Raw genomic sequence first — 12,317 nt, 5'->3', positions numbered from 1 at the left:
AAAAGATGGATTAGAAAGTTCAAGTAAGAATTGTTATCACACTAAATATTCTCTCATACTTAGAAAATTGTATCTAATTGCTCAACAGATAACTTGGCTTTATATATTTTGTAGAAACAAAAATATGAATATTCCTGGGACAGTTCATTTTAAAAGAACATGAAAATACTTGACTATCATGCAGAAAAGGAATGAAAAAAATACACTAATAAGCTAATTAAATGATTTTGTCTACCTCTCATATAGAATTAAACTACATTCTGAATTAAAATTTTGTAAGATACTAACTTATATATCTTGCAATAGACCACATCTGTGTGTGTATAGCTACATAAATCAGATACACAGGTATATATAGTCCTATCTAACATTTAAAATTATCTAGAAAAAATGGATGGAAAAGGTATATTACATACATAAGTATCCTAGATTTATATTAGCAATTATTTCACTGGGAAATGCTTTTCTCACATATGCACAATGGAGGAAAAAGAATCATGTGAATACACTCTAAAAAACAATTTTATCAAATTAAAACAAGCCAATAGCTCTACTTTTTTCTGATCTTTTTTTTCCTTCTTTTCCACTGATATACTATTGACTGCCCAGTGAACATTCCCACCAAACACAATTTGTCAAGGTTCAAACATGAGCTTTATCATTAATTGCCCATAATGGTCTTTCATGAAGTCTACAGACTATTTTCTGAAAATTTTACATTACAGCTTTTGCTATAGTATGAATTTAAAATATGTTCAGTATAACTGATAAAAATCAAGCACCTTATCGTGGTCTTATTTTTAAGCGAACAACTAAGGGATTTTTATTTTGTTTTGTATTAAAGTGACCAACCGACTATAAAAAAATCTAAGAATTAGTGTCATAAAGAAGAGAAATTATGGATAACGTCTCTTTAAAAATATAAAAAACTCACTGCCGTTGAGTCGATTCAACTCATAACGACCCTTCCTTGGGTTTCTGAGGCAGTATCTCTATGGAGGTAGATTGCCCAGTTTTCCTTCCGAGGAGTAGCTGGTTGGTTTGAACCACCAAACCTCTGGTTAGCAGTCAAATGCCTTAGGCACTATGCCACAGAGCTCCCAATGTCTCTTAGAAAGTACTTTTTAAGTAGAGAAGCAATAAATCATATTTAAAAGCATTTTGTACCATCAAGACTGTTCAACTTGTAAATACTAAGGGATTTATATTGTGTATTACACTAAACATCTAACAGTAAAAACCGAACTTCTGGAGTAGAACACACTATAAAATAAAATGAACATTGTAAAATGTTCTAATTATGACATCAAATTAAAATCTAAATACACTGGAGCATCATCATTATTTATCCTTAGGGCTCTAATTCTATGCAGTGTCTTGTATGAAAGGTCCCCTTATAGAAAGACCTCTGTGGTATTTCTAATACTAAATCCACCCAGATAGTAACATTATCCAAACTATCTTTCATCAAATTGCTGTCTAGAATCAACAATGTTATGAGATAATTTAAGTATCAGAATAATTATACTCAGCTGAATCATAACTTAAGTTTTAAAGCAGTGCCCAAATTGATTATCAAAAAAAAAAAAAAGTCAGTTGAAATAAAATATCAAGTACTGAGATTTTTTTTAATATAACATGACTTAGGTAGTAACTTTCAGAAAATCTTAATGAAGCAACTTAAATTCTCCATGGTGTAAATGTTTGACAATTTAAGGCAAAATGGCTACAACAAAATTTGTTGTTGCTGTTATGTGCCATCAAGTCAAACCCGACTCATAGCGACCCCTCCTTGGTTTCCGAGGCAGTATCACTACGGAAGTAGGATTGCCCAACCTTCCTTCCGAGGAGTGGCTGGTGGGTTTGAACCGCCAGCCGTCTGGTTAGCAGGCAAGTGTCTTAGCCATTATGCTACCAGAGCTCCCACAACAAAATTAGAAGGGGAAAAAACTTAACACAATCCCAGAAGATTTACAGTAATATAACTCTTCCAGAATGCATGCAAACATGTATTCCCCTGCTATGTGTATCTCATTCTAAGATAAAAACAGGTAATCTAGCTTTCTCTTTCCACTAAGTAACTGAGTGAAAAGAAGAGACCTTCAGACGTTACAACCACAAAAGCCAGACTGTTCAGTCAGTGCAGGTAAAGCTAGAGGGTGGCAGGAGAAGGACTCAGGTCTTCACTTAAATTAACTAAGAGAAAAAACAAGACCCTCAGAAAGGTACACCTGCAATCTGACTTGACCAGTAGCAGCAGGCAGTTTATATCTCTTTAATACATATTTTAAATGGATATAAAGCAAATTCATTCCTCAGGAGAATTATTTTAAACAATTTTTTTCACTAGTCAATGTATTTTCAAGTAAAATAAGGTAATATATGTAATATTGTGCTCCCTCTTGGGACTAAAACTTAATCCAAATGATTAAAGCCCAACAGGAAGGAAAAGACTAACAGAATAAGCTTAAGATAAAGAGGAGTCTCCTGAAAGCATTGTAATTGCCTTCTGCTCAATCTCCTGTAACTACTGCTGAACTTGGAAACATTTTAGGTTTTCTGACTCAAGAATTGTAACTACCTGATGATCTATCTATAAAAAAGGGTCAGCATACTACAGACCACAGGCTAAATCCAGTCCTTCATCTGTTTTTATAAATATAGTTCTATTGGAACCACAGCCACATTCACTCATTTACATGATGTCTACAGCTGCTTTCACGCTGCAACTGCAGAGTAACTAACTGTGTCACTGAAGTCTAAATTATTAACCATTACAGAACAAGTCTGCATATTCCTTATCTAAAACAATCTCTAGATCAGTCACCCTCAATAAAAGAATTATTAGTATTTTGTGTGGAACAGTCTTCATTGTGCAGAATTATCCCCTTCTGTGTAAGAAAGCATCTCACCCTCTCAAACTAAAAGTACCCCACATCATTATGACAACAAAAATCCTGTCTCAAACATCTGTTGACATACGTCCACTACTGGGAATCTCTAGCCTAGGCACAAATAATAGCACATAGGCCAAATCCAGTCAATACATGTGTTTTGCTGGATGACAAATAATTTTTTAAAATGTAAGTCAAATTCCTTTGGACTGGGGCCAGCAAACACCTTTCTTTTTTTTTTTTTTTTTTTTTGGAAATGAAATTTTACTGGAACATAGCCACATGTATTTATTTATAAATTATCTACGGCTACATTCACACTATAATGGCAGAGCTGAGTAGCTGAAAAAGACTCTTGCCAAAAATATTTACCATCTGACCCTTTACAGAAAAATTTGCCAAGATCTGCTTTAGACAGTCCTCAACAGTCCCTACTCAATTACAACCAACTTTTGTCTTTATATAAACTGCAGAGCTCCTGTAGACATCTGAGGCTCAGACCTCTGCACAAGTTACCCTTTCCTACTTTCTATACTATGTTGCTAATAATAAGCTTAATATGCTATCATAGAGGGTTTTATGCATTCCTCAGGGAATAAGTAAAGTCCCAAATAATACATAAATATTCACTTTATGCTTTAGATATACAATGTTTAAAGATCTGGAATAAGTTTAATTTTACATTACTTAATTGTGTTTTCATATTAAGAAATTGCAAATATATTAGAAATGCCTAAATGTTTTTAACCTTCACATTTTGGCAATCTTCTATGATAAGAAAAACTAGATAGGAAAAAAAAAACGCATGTTAGACAACCCTACTGAAATGCTTCAAATCAAATGAACATGTACAGTTAAGAAATAAAAAGCTCCCTCCATAAGAACAATTCATTGATTCATACTTACTCCTTCATTTCTTTGGATGGGGAATTGCATGCAGGAAGAAATGCTGCTGGGCTACTTAGTTTATCCAGAGTACAGGCTGTTCCTATGGCTCGTACCACTAACCCAGACTCGCCCTCCAGATCAAAACACTGTAAGTACCCAACAACTGCATTTCCTCTCATTTCAAGTACTTTCAGGCCAATCTTCCTCTGCAGTTCACCTACCAAAAAAAAAACCAAACACACCTCATTGTGCTCTTATTGCTACAAAGCTGGATGTGATGCTAATAGGTCAAAATGAAATCACAGAGTTTTAGAACATGAAGGGATCCTATAAGATTATGTAGTCCAGCTTCCTACTTTTCAGGGAAGTAAGACACTATTAGCTACATTTTATACCTGTGGCAATTAAGATTCACTCATTCATACTGTGGTAGTTAAGGTTATGTGTCAACTTGGCTGGGCCTGGTTCTGAGTGGCGGGGCAGGTAGATGTAGTTATTCCTCATGGTGAGATTGGTAATTAACTCCCTGGTGAAATCCACTGGCGCAACTGAGTAGCCACTTTAGGGTTGTGGGAAGCAACTTTGAGGAAGGTCTCCAGCATTTGGCTTACTTACATGTAGCTGAGTCATTGTTCAGCAGCCTGTTGTCTGCTGATCTTGGGACTGTTGATGGGACTTGAATCAATGCCCTGCCATGTAAGTTTGGTAACATCAGTACTGTCCTGTTTTATCTATCTTATCTTTACATAGCCTCAACAGCCAGCAGCTGCCTAAGTGAAGAGACGCCTCTAGCTTCAGTGGGCCAGGAGCAAGAGGCAGAGCTGAAGCCCAAGACTGAGGGGTTTCACCCAGCCCCTAGACCTGGCACTCTGAACTCAGACTTCTAGCCTCCTAAATTGTAAGACAATACACTGCTATTTGTTAAAGCCATTCCATTTGTGGTATTTTCTGTTAGAAGAGCACAAAGTAACCAAAACATACACAATTACCAAGTAATTTTTGGTGTTTATGGTGGGCTAGAGAAATTAGAGATGAACAAAAAAGATAAAGTTCTATACAACATGAAGAGTGAATCCTAATGTAAAATATGGACTTCAGTTAATAATAATGTATCAATACTGGCTCATCGATTAAACAAATATCCCATGCAAATGCAAGATATTCATAATAGGAGAAACAAGGTGGAGGTGAGACAGGATTTCTGCACAATTACTCTGTAAAGCTAAAACTGCTCTAAAAAGAATATCTATTTATTTTTGAAAAATTAAGAGAATAAAAAAGATAAAGTTCCAAACTTAATGGAGTTTATATACTAGTGAGAGAAACAGACAATAAAGAAAACAAATATATATATAATACCACAAACATAAGTATAATGTATGTTTATTACATGTGTATATGTATTACACATTTATTAATTATCAATAGGTATTTATTTATTGCTGTTGCTAGGTGTCACTGAGTAGATTTTTAACTCAAAGAGACCCAATGTGACAGAGCAGAACTGCCCCATAGGTTTCAAGACGGCAGTCTTTACAGAAGCAGATTGCCAGATCTTTCTCCATAGCTTCTGGGTGAGTTCAAACCACCAAGTTGCCAGCTGGCAGCCATGCACTTAACTATTGCACCACCAGAGCTCCTTTATTTATAAGTAAACAAATATAATTAAATATAGACTACAATACATATTTATTAAATATAAACATATTCCCATTCATTTACTTGGTTTGCATATGTGTGTGTGCACACCTATAAATATAAAATTTAAGTAAAAAAAAAACTTTTCAAGGAAAAGTAATGAAAGAGCAGCTAGGAAAGGGGAGGTAGAGGGAGCCACAAATTTTCAAGGAAGAACTGAGAAAAGGCAACATTTGTGCTTTAAGCATGAGAGGGCTAGGTGATATGCCTTGGAAGCAAGAATGGCCAGACTTCGTCTCACCTATTTTGGTCATGTTGTCAGAAGGGACCATTCCCTGGAGAAGGATGTCATGCTTGGTAGGGTGGAGGGTCGACGAAAGAGGGGGAGGTCCTTCAAGGAGATGGATTGATACGGTGGCTGCGATGATGGGCTCAAGTATAGCAGGGATTGTGGGGCTGGCGCGGGATTGGGCAGTGTTTCGTTCTGCTGTGCATGGGGTTGCTATGAGTCGGAACTTAACAACAACAACAACAGGTGATATGCCTAAGATCTGATGACAAATAAATGTTAAAAGAAAGAAAGCCCAGATTTCCTACCTGCTGGCTCAGAATTCTTTCCACTCTGCCGTTTTATGAGCACAATTTCCTTTTACTACCTGGTTAGAAAGGGACTACAAGCTTCTGATGCAGATTTCCTCTTGTTACAGGATGACAATACATGTGTGTTTACCAGGATGAGGCGAGGACAGGGAATGAGTCAGAATTCAGAACCTTATTTGTGAAATGTAAGGCAGCATGTCAAAAGGAAGTGAAGAGGTAAAAAGGAGAGTATTGGGGGAAACAACTGCTGCCTACCCAGGACAGAATAATGCTATGATCAGAAGGCTCCTTTTAAAACACAGTATTTACTGGTTCTGGTCAATATGGAGCCATGATGTTGTTGTTGTTGAGTGCCATCGAGTCGTTTCCGACTCATAGCGACCCCATGCACAGCAGAACGAAACACTGCCCGATCCCACGCCAGCCCCACAATCCCTGTTATACTTAAGCTCATCATCGCAGCCACTATGTCAATCCATCTCATTGAAGGCCTCCCCCTCTTTCATCAACCCTCCACCCTACCAAGCATGACATCCTCCTCCAGGGAATGGTCCCTTCTTACAACATGACCAAAATAGGTGAGACGAAGTCTGGCCATTCTTGCTTCCAAGGAGCATTTCGGGTGCACGTCCTCCAGGACAGATCTATTAGTTCTTTTAGCAGTCCATGGTACTTTCAGCATTCTTCACCAGCACCACAACTCAAAAGCATCAACTCTTTTTCGGTCTTCCTTATTCATTGTCCAGCTCTCACATGCATACGAGGCAATTGGAAATATCATGGCTTGTGTCAGGCACACCTTAGTCCTCAAGGAGACATCCTTGCTCCTCAGCACTTGAAACAGTTCCTTCGTGGTTGACTTTCCCAATGCTACACGTCGTCTAATGTCCTGACTGCTGCTTCCATTGGCATCAATTGTAGAACCAAGCAATGTGAATTCTTTGACAACCTCAATCTTCTCTCCATTTATTGTAATGCGGTTCATTGGTCCAGTTGTGAGGATTTTTGTTTTCTTTATATTGAGATGCAATCCATACTGTAGACTGTATTCTTCAACCTTCATCAGTAAGTGCCTCAAGTCATCCTCACTTTCAGCAAGCAAAGTTGTATTGTCTGCATATCTCAGGTTGTTAATGATTCTTCCTCCAACACTGATGCCACGTTTTTCTTCATATAGTCCAGCTTCTCGGATTATTTGCTCAGCATATAGATTGAATAAGTATGGAGAAAGGATACAACCCTGACGCACTCCCTTCCTGATTTTAAACCATGCAGTGTCCCCTTGTTCCATTGGAACAACAGCCTCCTGGTCAAGGTACAGGTTCCTCATGAGTACAATCAAGTGCTCGGGAATTCCCATTCTTCTCAATGTTTTCCATAATTTGTCATAATTAGTCAGCCGCAGGGACCCAGGTAAGGGTGATACGAGAGGTTTCCAACAGGGAGGCAAGCTTGTCTGTCGGTTTGTCCTACCGTGGTGATGTGTTGATATGAGTTTTGAGGCTGAGCCACTGCTGTTTCTAACCCAGCAGATGCACATGGTGCACGGGTATCATCACACCTTACAGACTGAGACAGACTAGGAAGCAGGAAGAGGCCATCCACTTCTCAAATAATTGGCCAGGGAAAACCTTATGAATAGCAAAGAAACACTATTTGATATGGAACCATAGATACATGCATAAGACTACCCCAACAACAAATACCAAATACCAGAGGAATTAAGTAAAAGCACCTATTAAAAAATATATATATTCAGATCATAGAACACGAACTGGAGTTGAAGAAACAGATTGAGCAAGGACTGAAAGGAGAAACAAGAGTGAAAGGAAAACACAGACTCGTAGAATGATGGTGTGAGTGAGGTGCCCATTTTGGAATCACATAGAACAATGACCCAGAGTAAGGAATTCAGGAAAGAAACCTCAAAGAAAGCACAGCTGTTGGCAGAGAGTAAATGCAAACAATCCTGGAAAGAAACACCAAGGGCAGCAAGACATAGCCAGCAACAGGATGCCCCTGAGGGGGAAGTAGTATAGATTTGTAACCAGGGAACCACGGGGAAGTCCATTTAGAGACAGCGAAACAGACTGAGTCATCTAATCTTTAGTGAAGGAGAAAAGTGCACACAGAGAGTACAAAATCACAGGGGAATAAAAGAAGGTTAGGTGAGAGCTCCAGCCTCTCTAGTAAGTACAAGAGGGGAGAGAGTCACATGCTTACCTGCCTGTCTCTCACTCCTCCTATCTGATGAATAATGGTAGTTCTCACATGCTCACCACCCACCTATCTACATCCCTGACCCAGCAAGTGGTGGCATCCATGCTCCCACATGCTTGCCTGCTGGCCTCTCAACCCCCAGAGTTGGTGAGTGGCAGTGTACATCCTCCTGCTCACTCAGACACCCACTTTCTCAACTCAACAAACAATGGACACTGCACACTCCGGTGTACCCACCCACCCAGCACCCACTCAACCATTGCCACCCACAGTGTAGCTTCCCAATACCCCTATCACAGCAAGTGGTGACAACCGCACCCTCCTGCATGCTCACCCACACACCAACCGCCCTGCCAACTGGAAAGCAGCAGCATCTGCACTCCCAAGTAGTCACCCACTCAACTCCCACACCTCCAATAAGGAGTGGCAATTTTGCTCACCCACCTGTACCCCATCCACCCTCAATTTGGTGAACAGCTCCAGCATGATCATCTGCCCACCTGCTTTACACAACCCCAACCACCTAGTGAGAAGTGGTGACTGTGCCCTCCTGCATGACTGTGAGCACAACACCCACCCCCTCAAATGACAAGTGGTAGCATCCACGCTCCTGCATGCTCGTTTGCCCAACCTCTCACTCCCTCAATCCACCCACTATCCAAGATGGCAAGCAGTGGCGAATGCATGCTCTGACATGAGAGCCTAAGGCACTTGACTGCTAACCAGAAGGCTGGCGGTTCAAATCCACCAGCCACTCCTCGGAAGGAAGGTTGGGCAATCCTACTTCCATAGTGATACTGCCTCGGAAACCCAAAGAGGGGTCGCTATGAGTCAGGGCCAACTCGACGGCAAATAACAACAACAACAACAGCATCCATGCTCCTGCATGCTCATTTGCCCAACCTCCCAGTCCCTCAATCCACCCACTATCCAAGATGGCAAGCAGTGGCGAATGCATGCTCTGACATGATCACCAGCCTGCCTCCCAACACCCAGACTGGGCAAACTGAGTACACTGTATACTCCTGTGCACTCACCTGCCCACCTCCCACCTCTTGCCTTGCAATCCCCCCACCTATTGTGCTCCCACAGGCCCACACATCACCACCCCCAACCAGGATATGTGGAAAGTGTACTCTCATGCCTCCAGAGCCTACCATCCACCCTGCCCATCAACCCAGTGAGCAGCAGACTGGGAACTACTGCTATACACACCCAGACACCAACATCCAGACCAGCAGAGGAACCATGCATATCTCTGCATCTGCATGCACGTTGCCTATTCCTGCCCACCAACCCAGCAAATGGAGGGATACTCATTACTGCCTCCCTCAATCAGCTGCCTCAAGTAATACACCTGCCACCCAGCTCACTGGGCAAGTGACATGGCACACTACTGTTAACTCTGGACCAACAATAGATGGCAGACAATGCCTGCCATCCTGTCCTCAGCCACCCTGCAAAACCAGCAAACAGAAACCCATATTCACACTGCCATTTGCTACCCCATCCACCCAGGGACAGATGGTGAGTGTCCCTGTGCTGCCAGACTAGGAACCAGTGTAGCATGCCTGCCTTACCCACTTGGATATATAAAAACAAAACAAATCAGGACAAAGTAAACAAACATATACTTAACAAAATAACACGACATTATCAAATCATGTAAGGAAGCACAACTAGCTGGCTCAAGCAAGTGACTAAAATAAAAGGTCAGAAAACTTTCCTGAGGAGGAAATGGGAACAGAACTACCCATAAGGAATTTAAGACATTGTGGTAGTTAATTTGTATATCAACTCGGCTGGGCCTGGTTTTGAGTGGCGGGCAGCTGGATGTAGTTATTCCCTATGATGAGACTAGTAATCACCTCCATGGTGGAGCAGCTGAGTAGCTGCCTTAGGGATATGGTCTGCTTCCAGTGTGTAAGAAGACAGCTTTGAGAAAGGTCTCTGAGCTTTTTGGCACATTTGGATCCTGCATGCAGCTAAGTCTTCATCTCAATGGCCTGCCATGTTGTCTGCCTATCTGGGGACTGTTAATGGACTTGAATGAGTGGCCTGCCGTATTGCTTGATAACCTTAGGACTATGCCATTTTACTTGTTGACCTTGGGTTTGTCAGCCTCAGCAGCTAGCAGCTGCCTGAGCTAAAGACACCTCCAGCTTCAGTGCGCTAGGAGCAAGAGGCAGAACTGAAGCCCAAGGTTGAGGGGCTTTCATCCAGCCCCAAGAGCTGGCACTTTGAACTCAGACTTCTAGCCTGCTAAACTGCACAGACAAAACCCTAGAATAATGTGGGAAAACAACACAAGAACAAAATGACAAAAAAGACAATTAGAAACAGTTTAAAAACAGCAACTAAAAATATAGAAGGTTAACAATAAAATTTCAGAAATGGATAACTCAATGAAAGGACACAGCAGTAGAACTGAAGCATGGGAAGACAGAATCAGTGAAATAGAGGACAAATCCCTAAACACTAATTTGTTTACAGAACAAATAGAAAAAAAGAATGAAGAAAGCCTAAGTTCTGTGGGACACTATCAAGAGGAATAATGTATGTGTGACCAGAATTCTAGAACAGAAGAAGATTTAAAAAAAAAAAAAAAGAATTTTTGAAGATTTGCTAGCAGAAAACTATTCTAATATCATGAAAGATGAAAACACATCAATCCAAGAAACTCAAGAGACCCCATACAGGAGAGATCCCCAAAGAAAATCACCAAAACACATTACAATGAAACTTTCTAAAACCAAAGAAAGACAAAGAAAAAAAATCTTGAGAGCAGCTCAGAAAAAAACAAAAATTTACCTGTCAAGGAGAACCAATAAGACTAAGTAAGCTCTGATTTCTCGACAGAAATCATATAGGCAAGAAAGTAATGGGATGACATATATTAAATCCTAAAAAAAAAAAACAAAACAAAACTGCCAATCAAAATTTATACATCTAGCAAAACTGTCTGTCAAATACAATGATGAAATTAGGATATTACCAGAGAAACAGAAATTAAGGGAATTTCTGAAATCCAGACCAACCTTATAAGAACTATTAAAGGGAGTTCTTTCGCAGAGAATCAACAACATCAGACAATAACCTGAGATTAAGATACATAAAACATTAATCAGACACCAATTCTGATAATGAATCTCAAAAATAAAATGAAGCTACAAGACTGGAAATAGAAACAGAGAGGTCAGTCTGTACATAATTATAACTTCAAAGCAAAAAAGAGATATAAATACATAGTTATAGAACTTCCATATGGAGAGGAAGTTAAAGCAATATCAAAAAATAAAAGACTATTTTAAACTTAGGAAGATAAAGATAAATGTCAGGGTATCAACAAGGAGAGTCAACAAACCTATTTAACAAAGAAAAAAGCAAAAAATAAGAAAGATTCAGTAAACAAAAATCAACAACAATGAAAGAAATTAAAAGAAAATCCACAAACAAAAAGAACTGAGCACACAAATACAAGTAGAACAAGAAAACCATCAAAATCACCACAAAAAAAAAATAACAAAATGAACGCAGTAAATTCATACCTATCAATAACCACACTGAATATAAATGGTTTAAATGCACCAGTTAAGAGACAGAGAATGGCAAAATGGATAAAAAGGCATGACTCATCGATATGTTGCATTAAAAAGACACACTTGATACACAAAGATATAAATAAGTTAAAAATCAAAGGATAAAAATACATATATCAAGTAAACAGTAACCAAAAAAAAGCAAGAGTGGCAATTTTAATCTCTGATAAAACAGACTTTAAGGTAAAATCCACCATTAAGACAACTAAACGCACTATATAATGATTGCAGTGAATTGCTTGATGTGGCCCTTCTAGCCACTGTCCTCCATTCTGTGATGTTTTGTAAATTCCATTATCCATGCCTGTTTGGGGTGATGTGGTAGTTAAGGTCAGGTATCAACTTGGCTGGGCAGCTGGTAGTAGTCATTCCCTATAATGACTGGCAATCGACTCTGTGATGGGATTTAGGTTAATTCTGTTGGGGCAACACAGGTGGAATGTATCTTGAGTCCTGCCTTGCTGGAGGGTATAATTCA

At 39.6% G+C, this 12,317-nt stretch overlaps 1 protein-coding gene across 1 annotated transcript in view; it reads right to left on the bottom strand.

Annotated features, from left to right (window-relative positions):
• C2CD5 (C2 calcium dependent domain containing 5) overlaps window positions 1-12,317 on the bottom strand; it is a 105,070-nt gene that overhangs the window by 72,448 nt on the left and 20,305 nt on the right. Inside the window, exon 6 of the mRNA XM_042781783.1 lies at window positions 3,801-3,999. Coding sequence (XP_042637717.1) covers window positions 3,801-3,999 — 199 coding nt within the window. The remainder of the gene's footprint in view (window positions 1-3,800; window positions 4,000-12,317) is intronic.

Source organism: Orycteropus afer, unplaced genomic scaffold (assembly GCF_000298275.1).
Source record: "Orycteropus afer afer isolate SDZICR_OR568_19922 unplaced genomic scaffold, OryAfe1.0 scaffold00171, whole genome shotgun sequence".
Classification (NCBI taxonomy): domain Eukaryota; kingdom Metazoa; phylum Chordata; class Mammalia; order Tubulidentata; family Orycteropodidae; genus Orycteropus; species Orycteropus afer.
The sequence above is the reverse complement of the archived record's forward strand: the minus strand, read 5'-3'. Positions and strand labels throughout refer to the sequence as shown.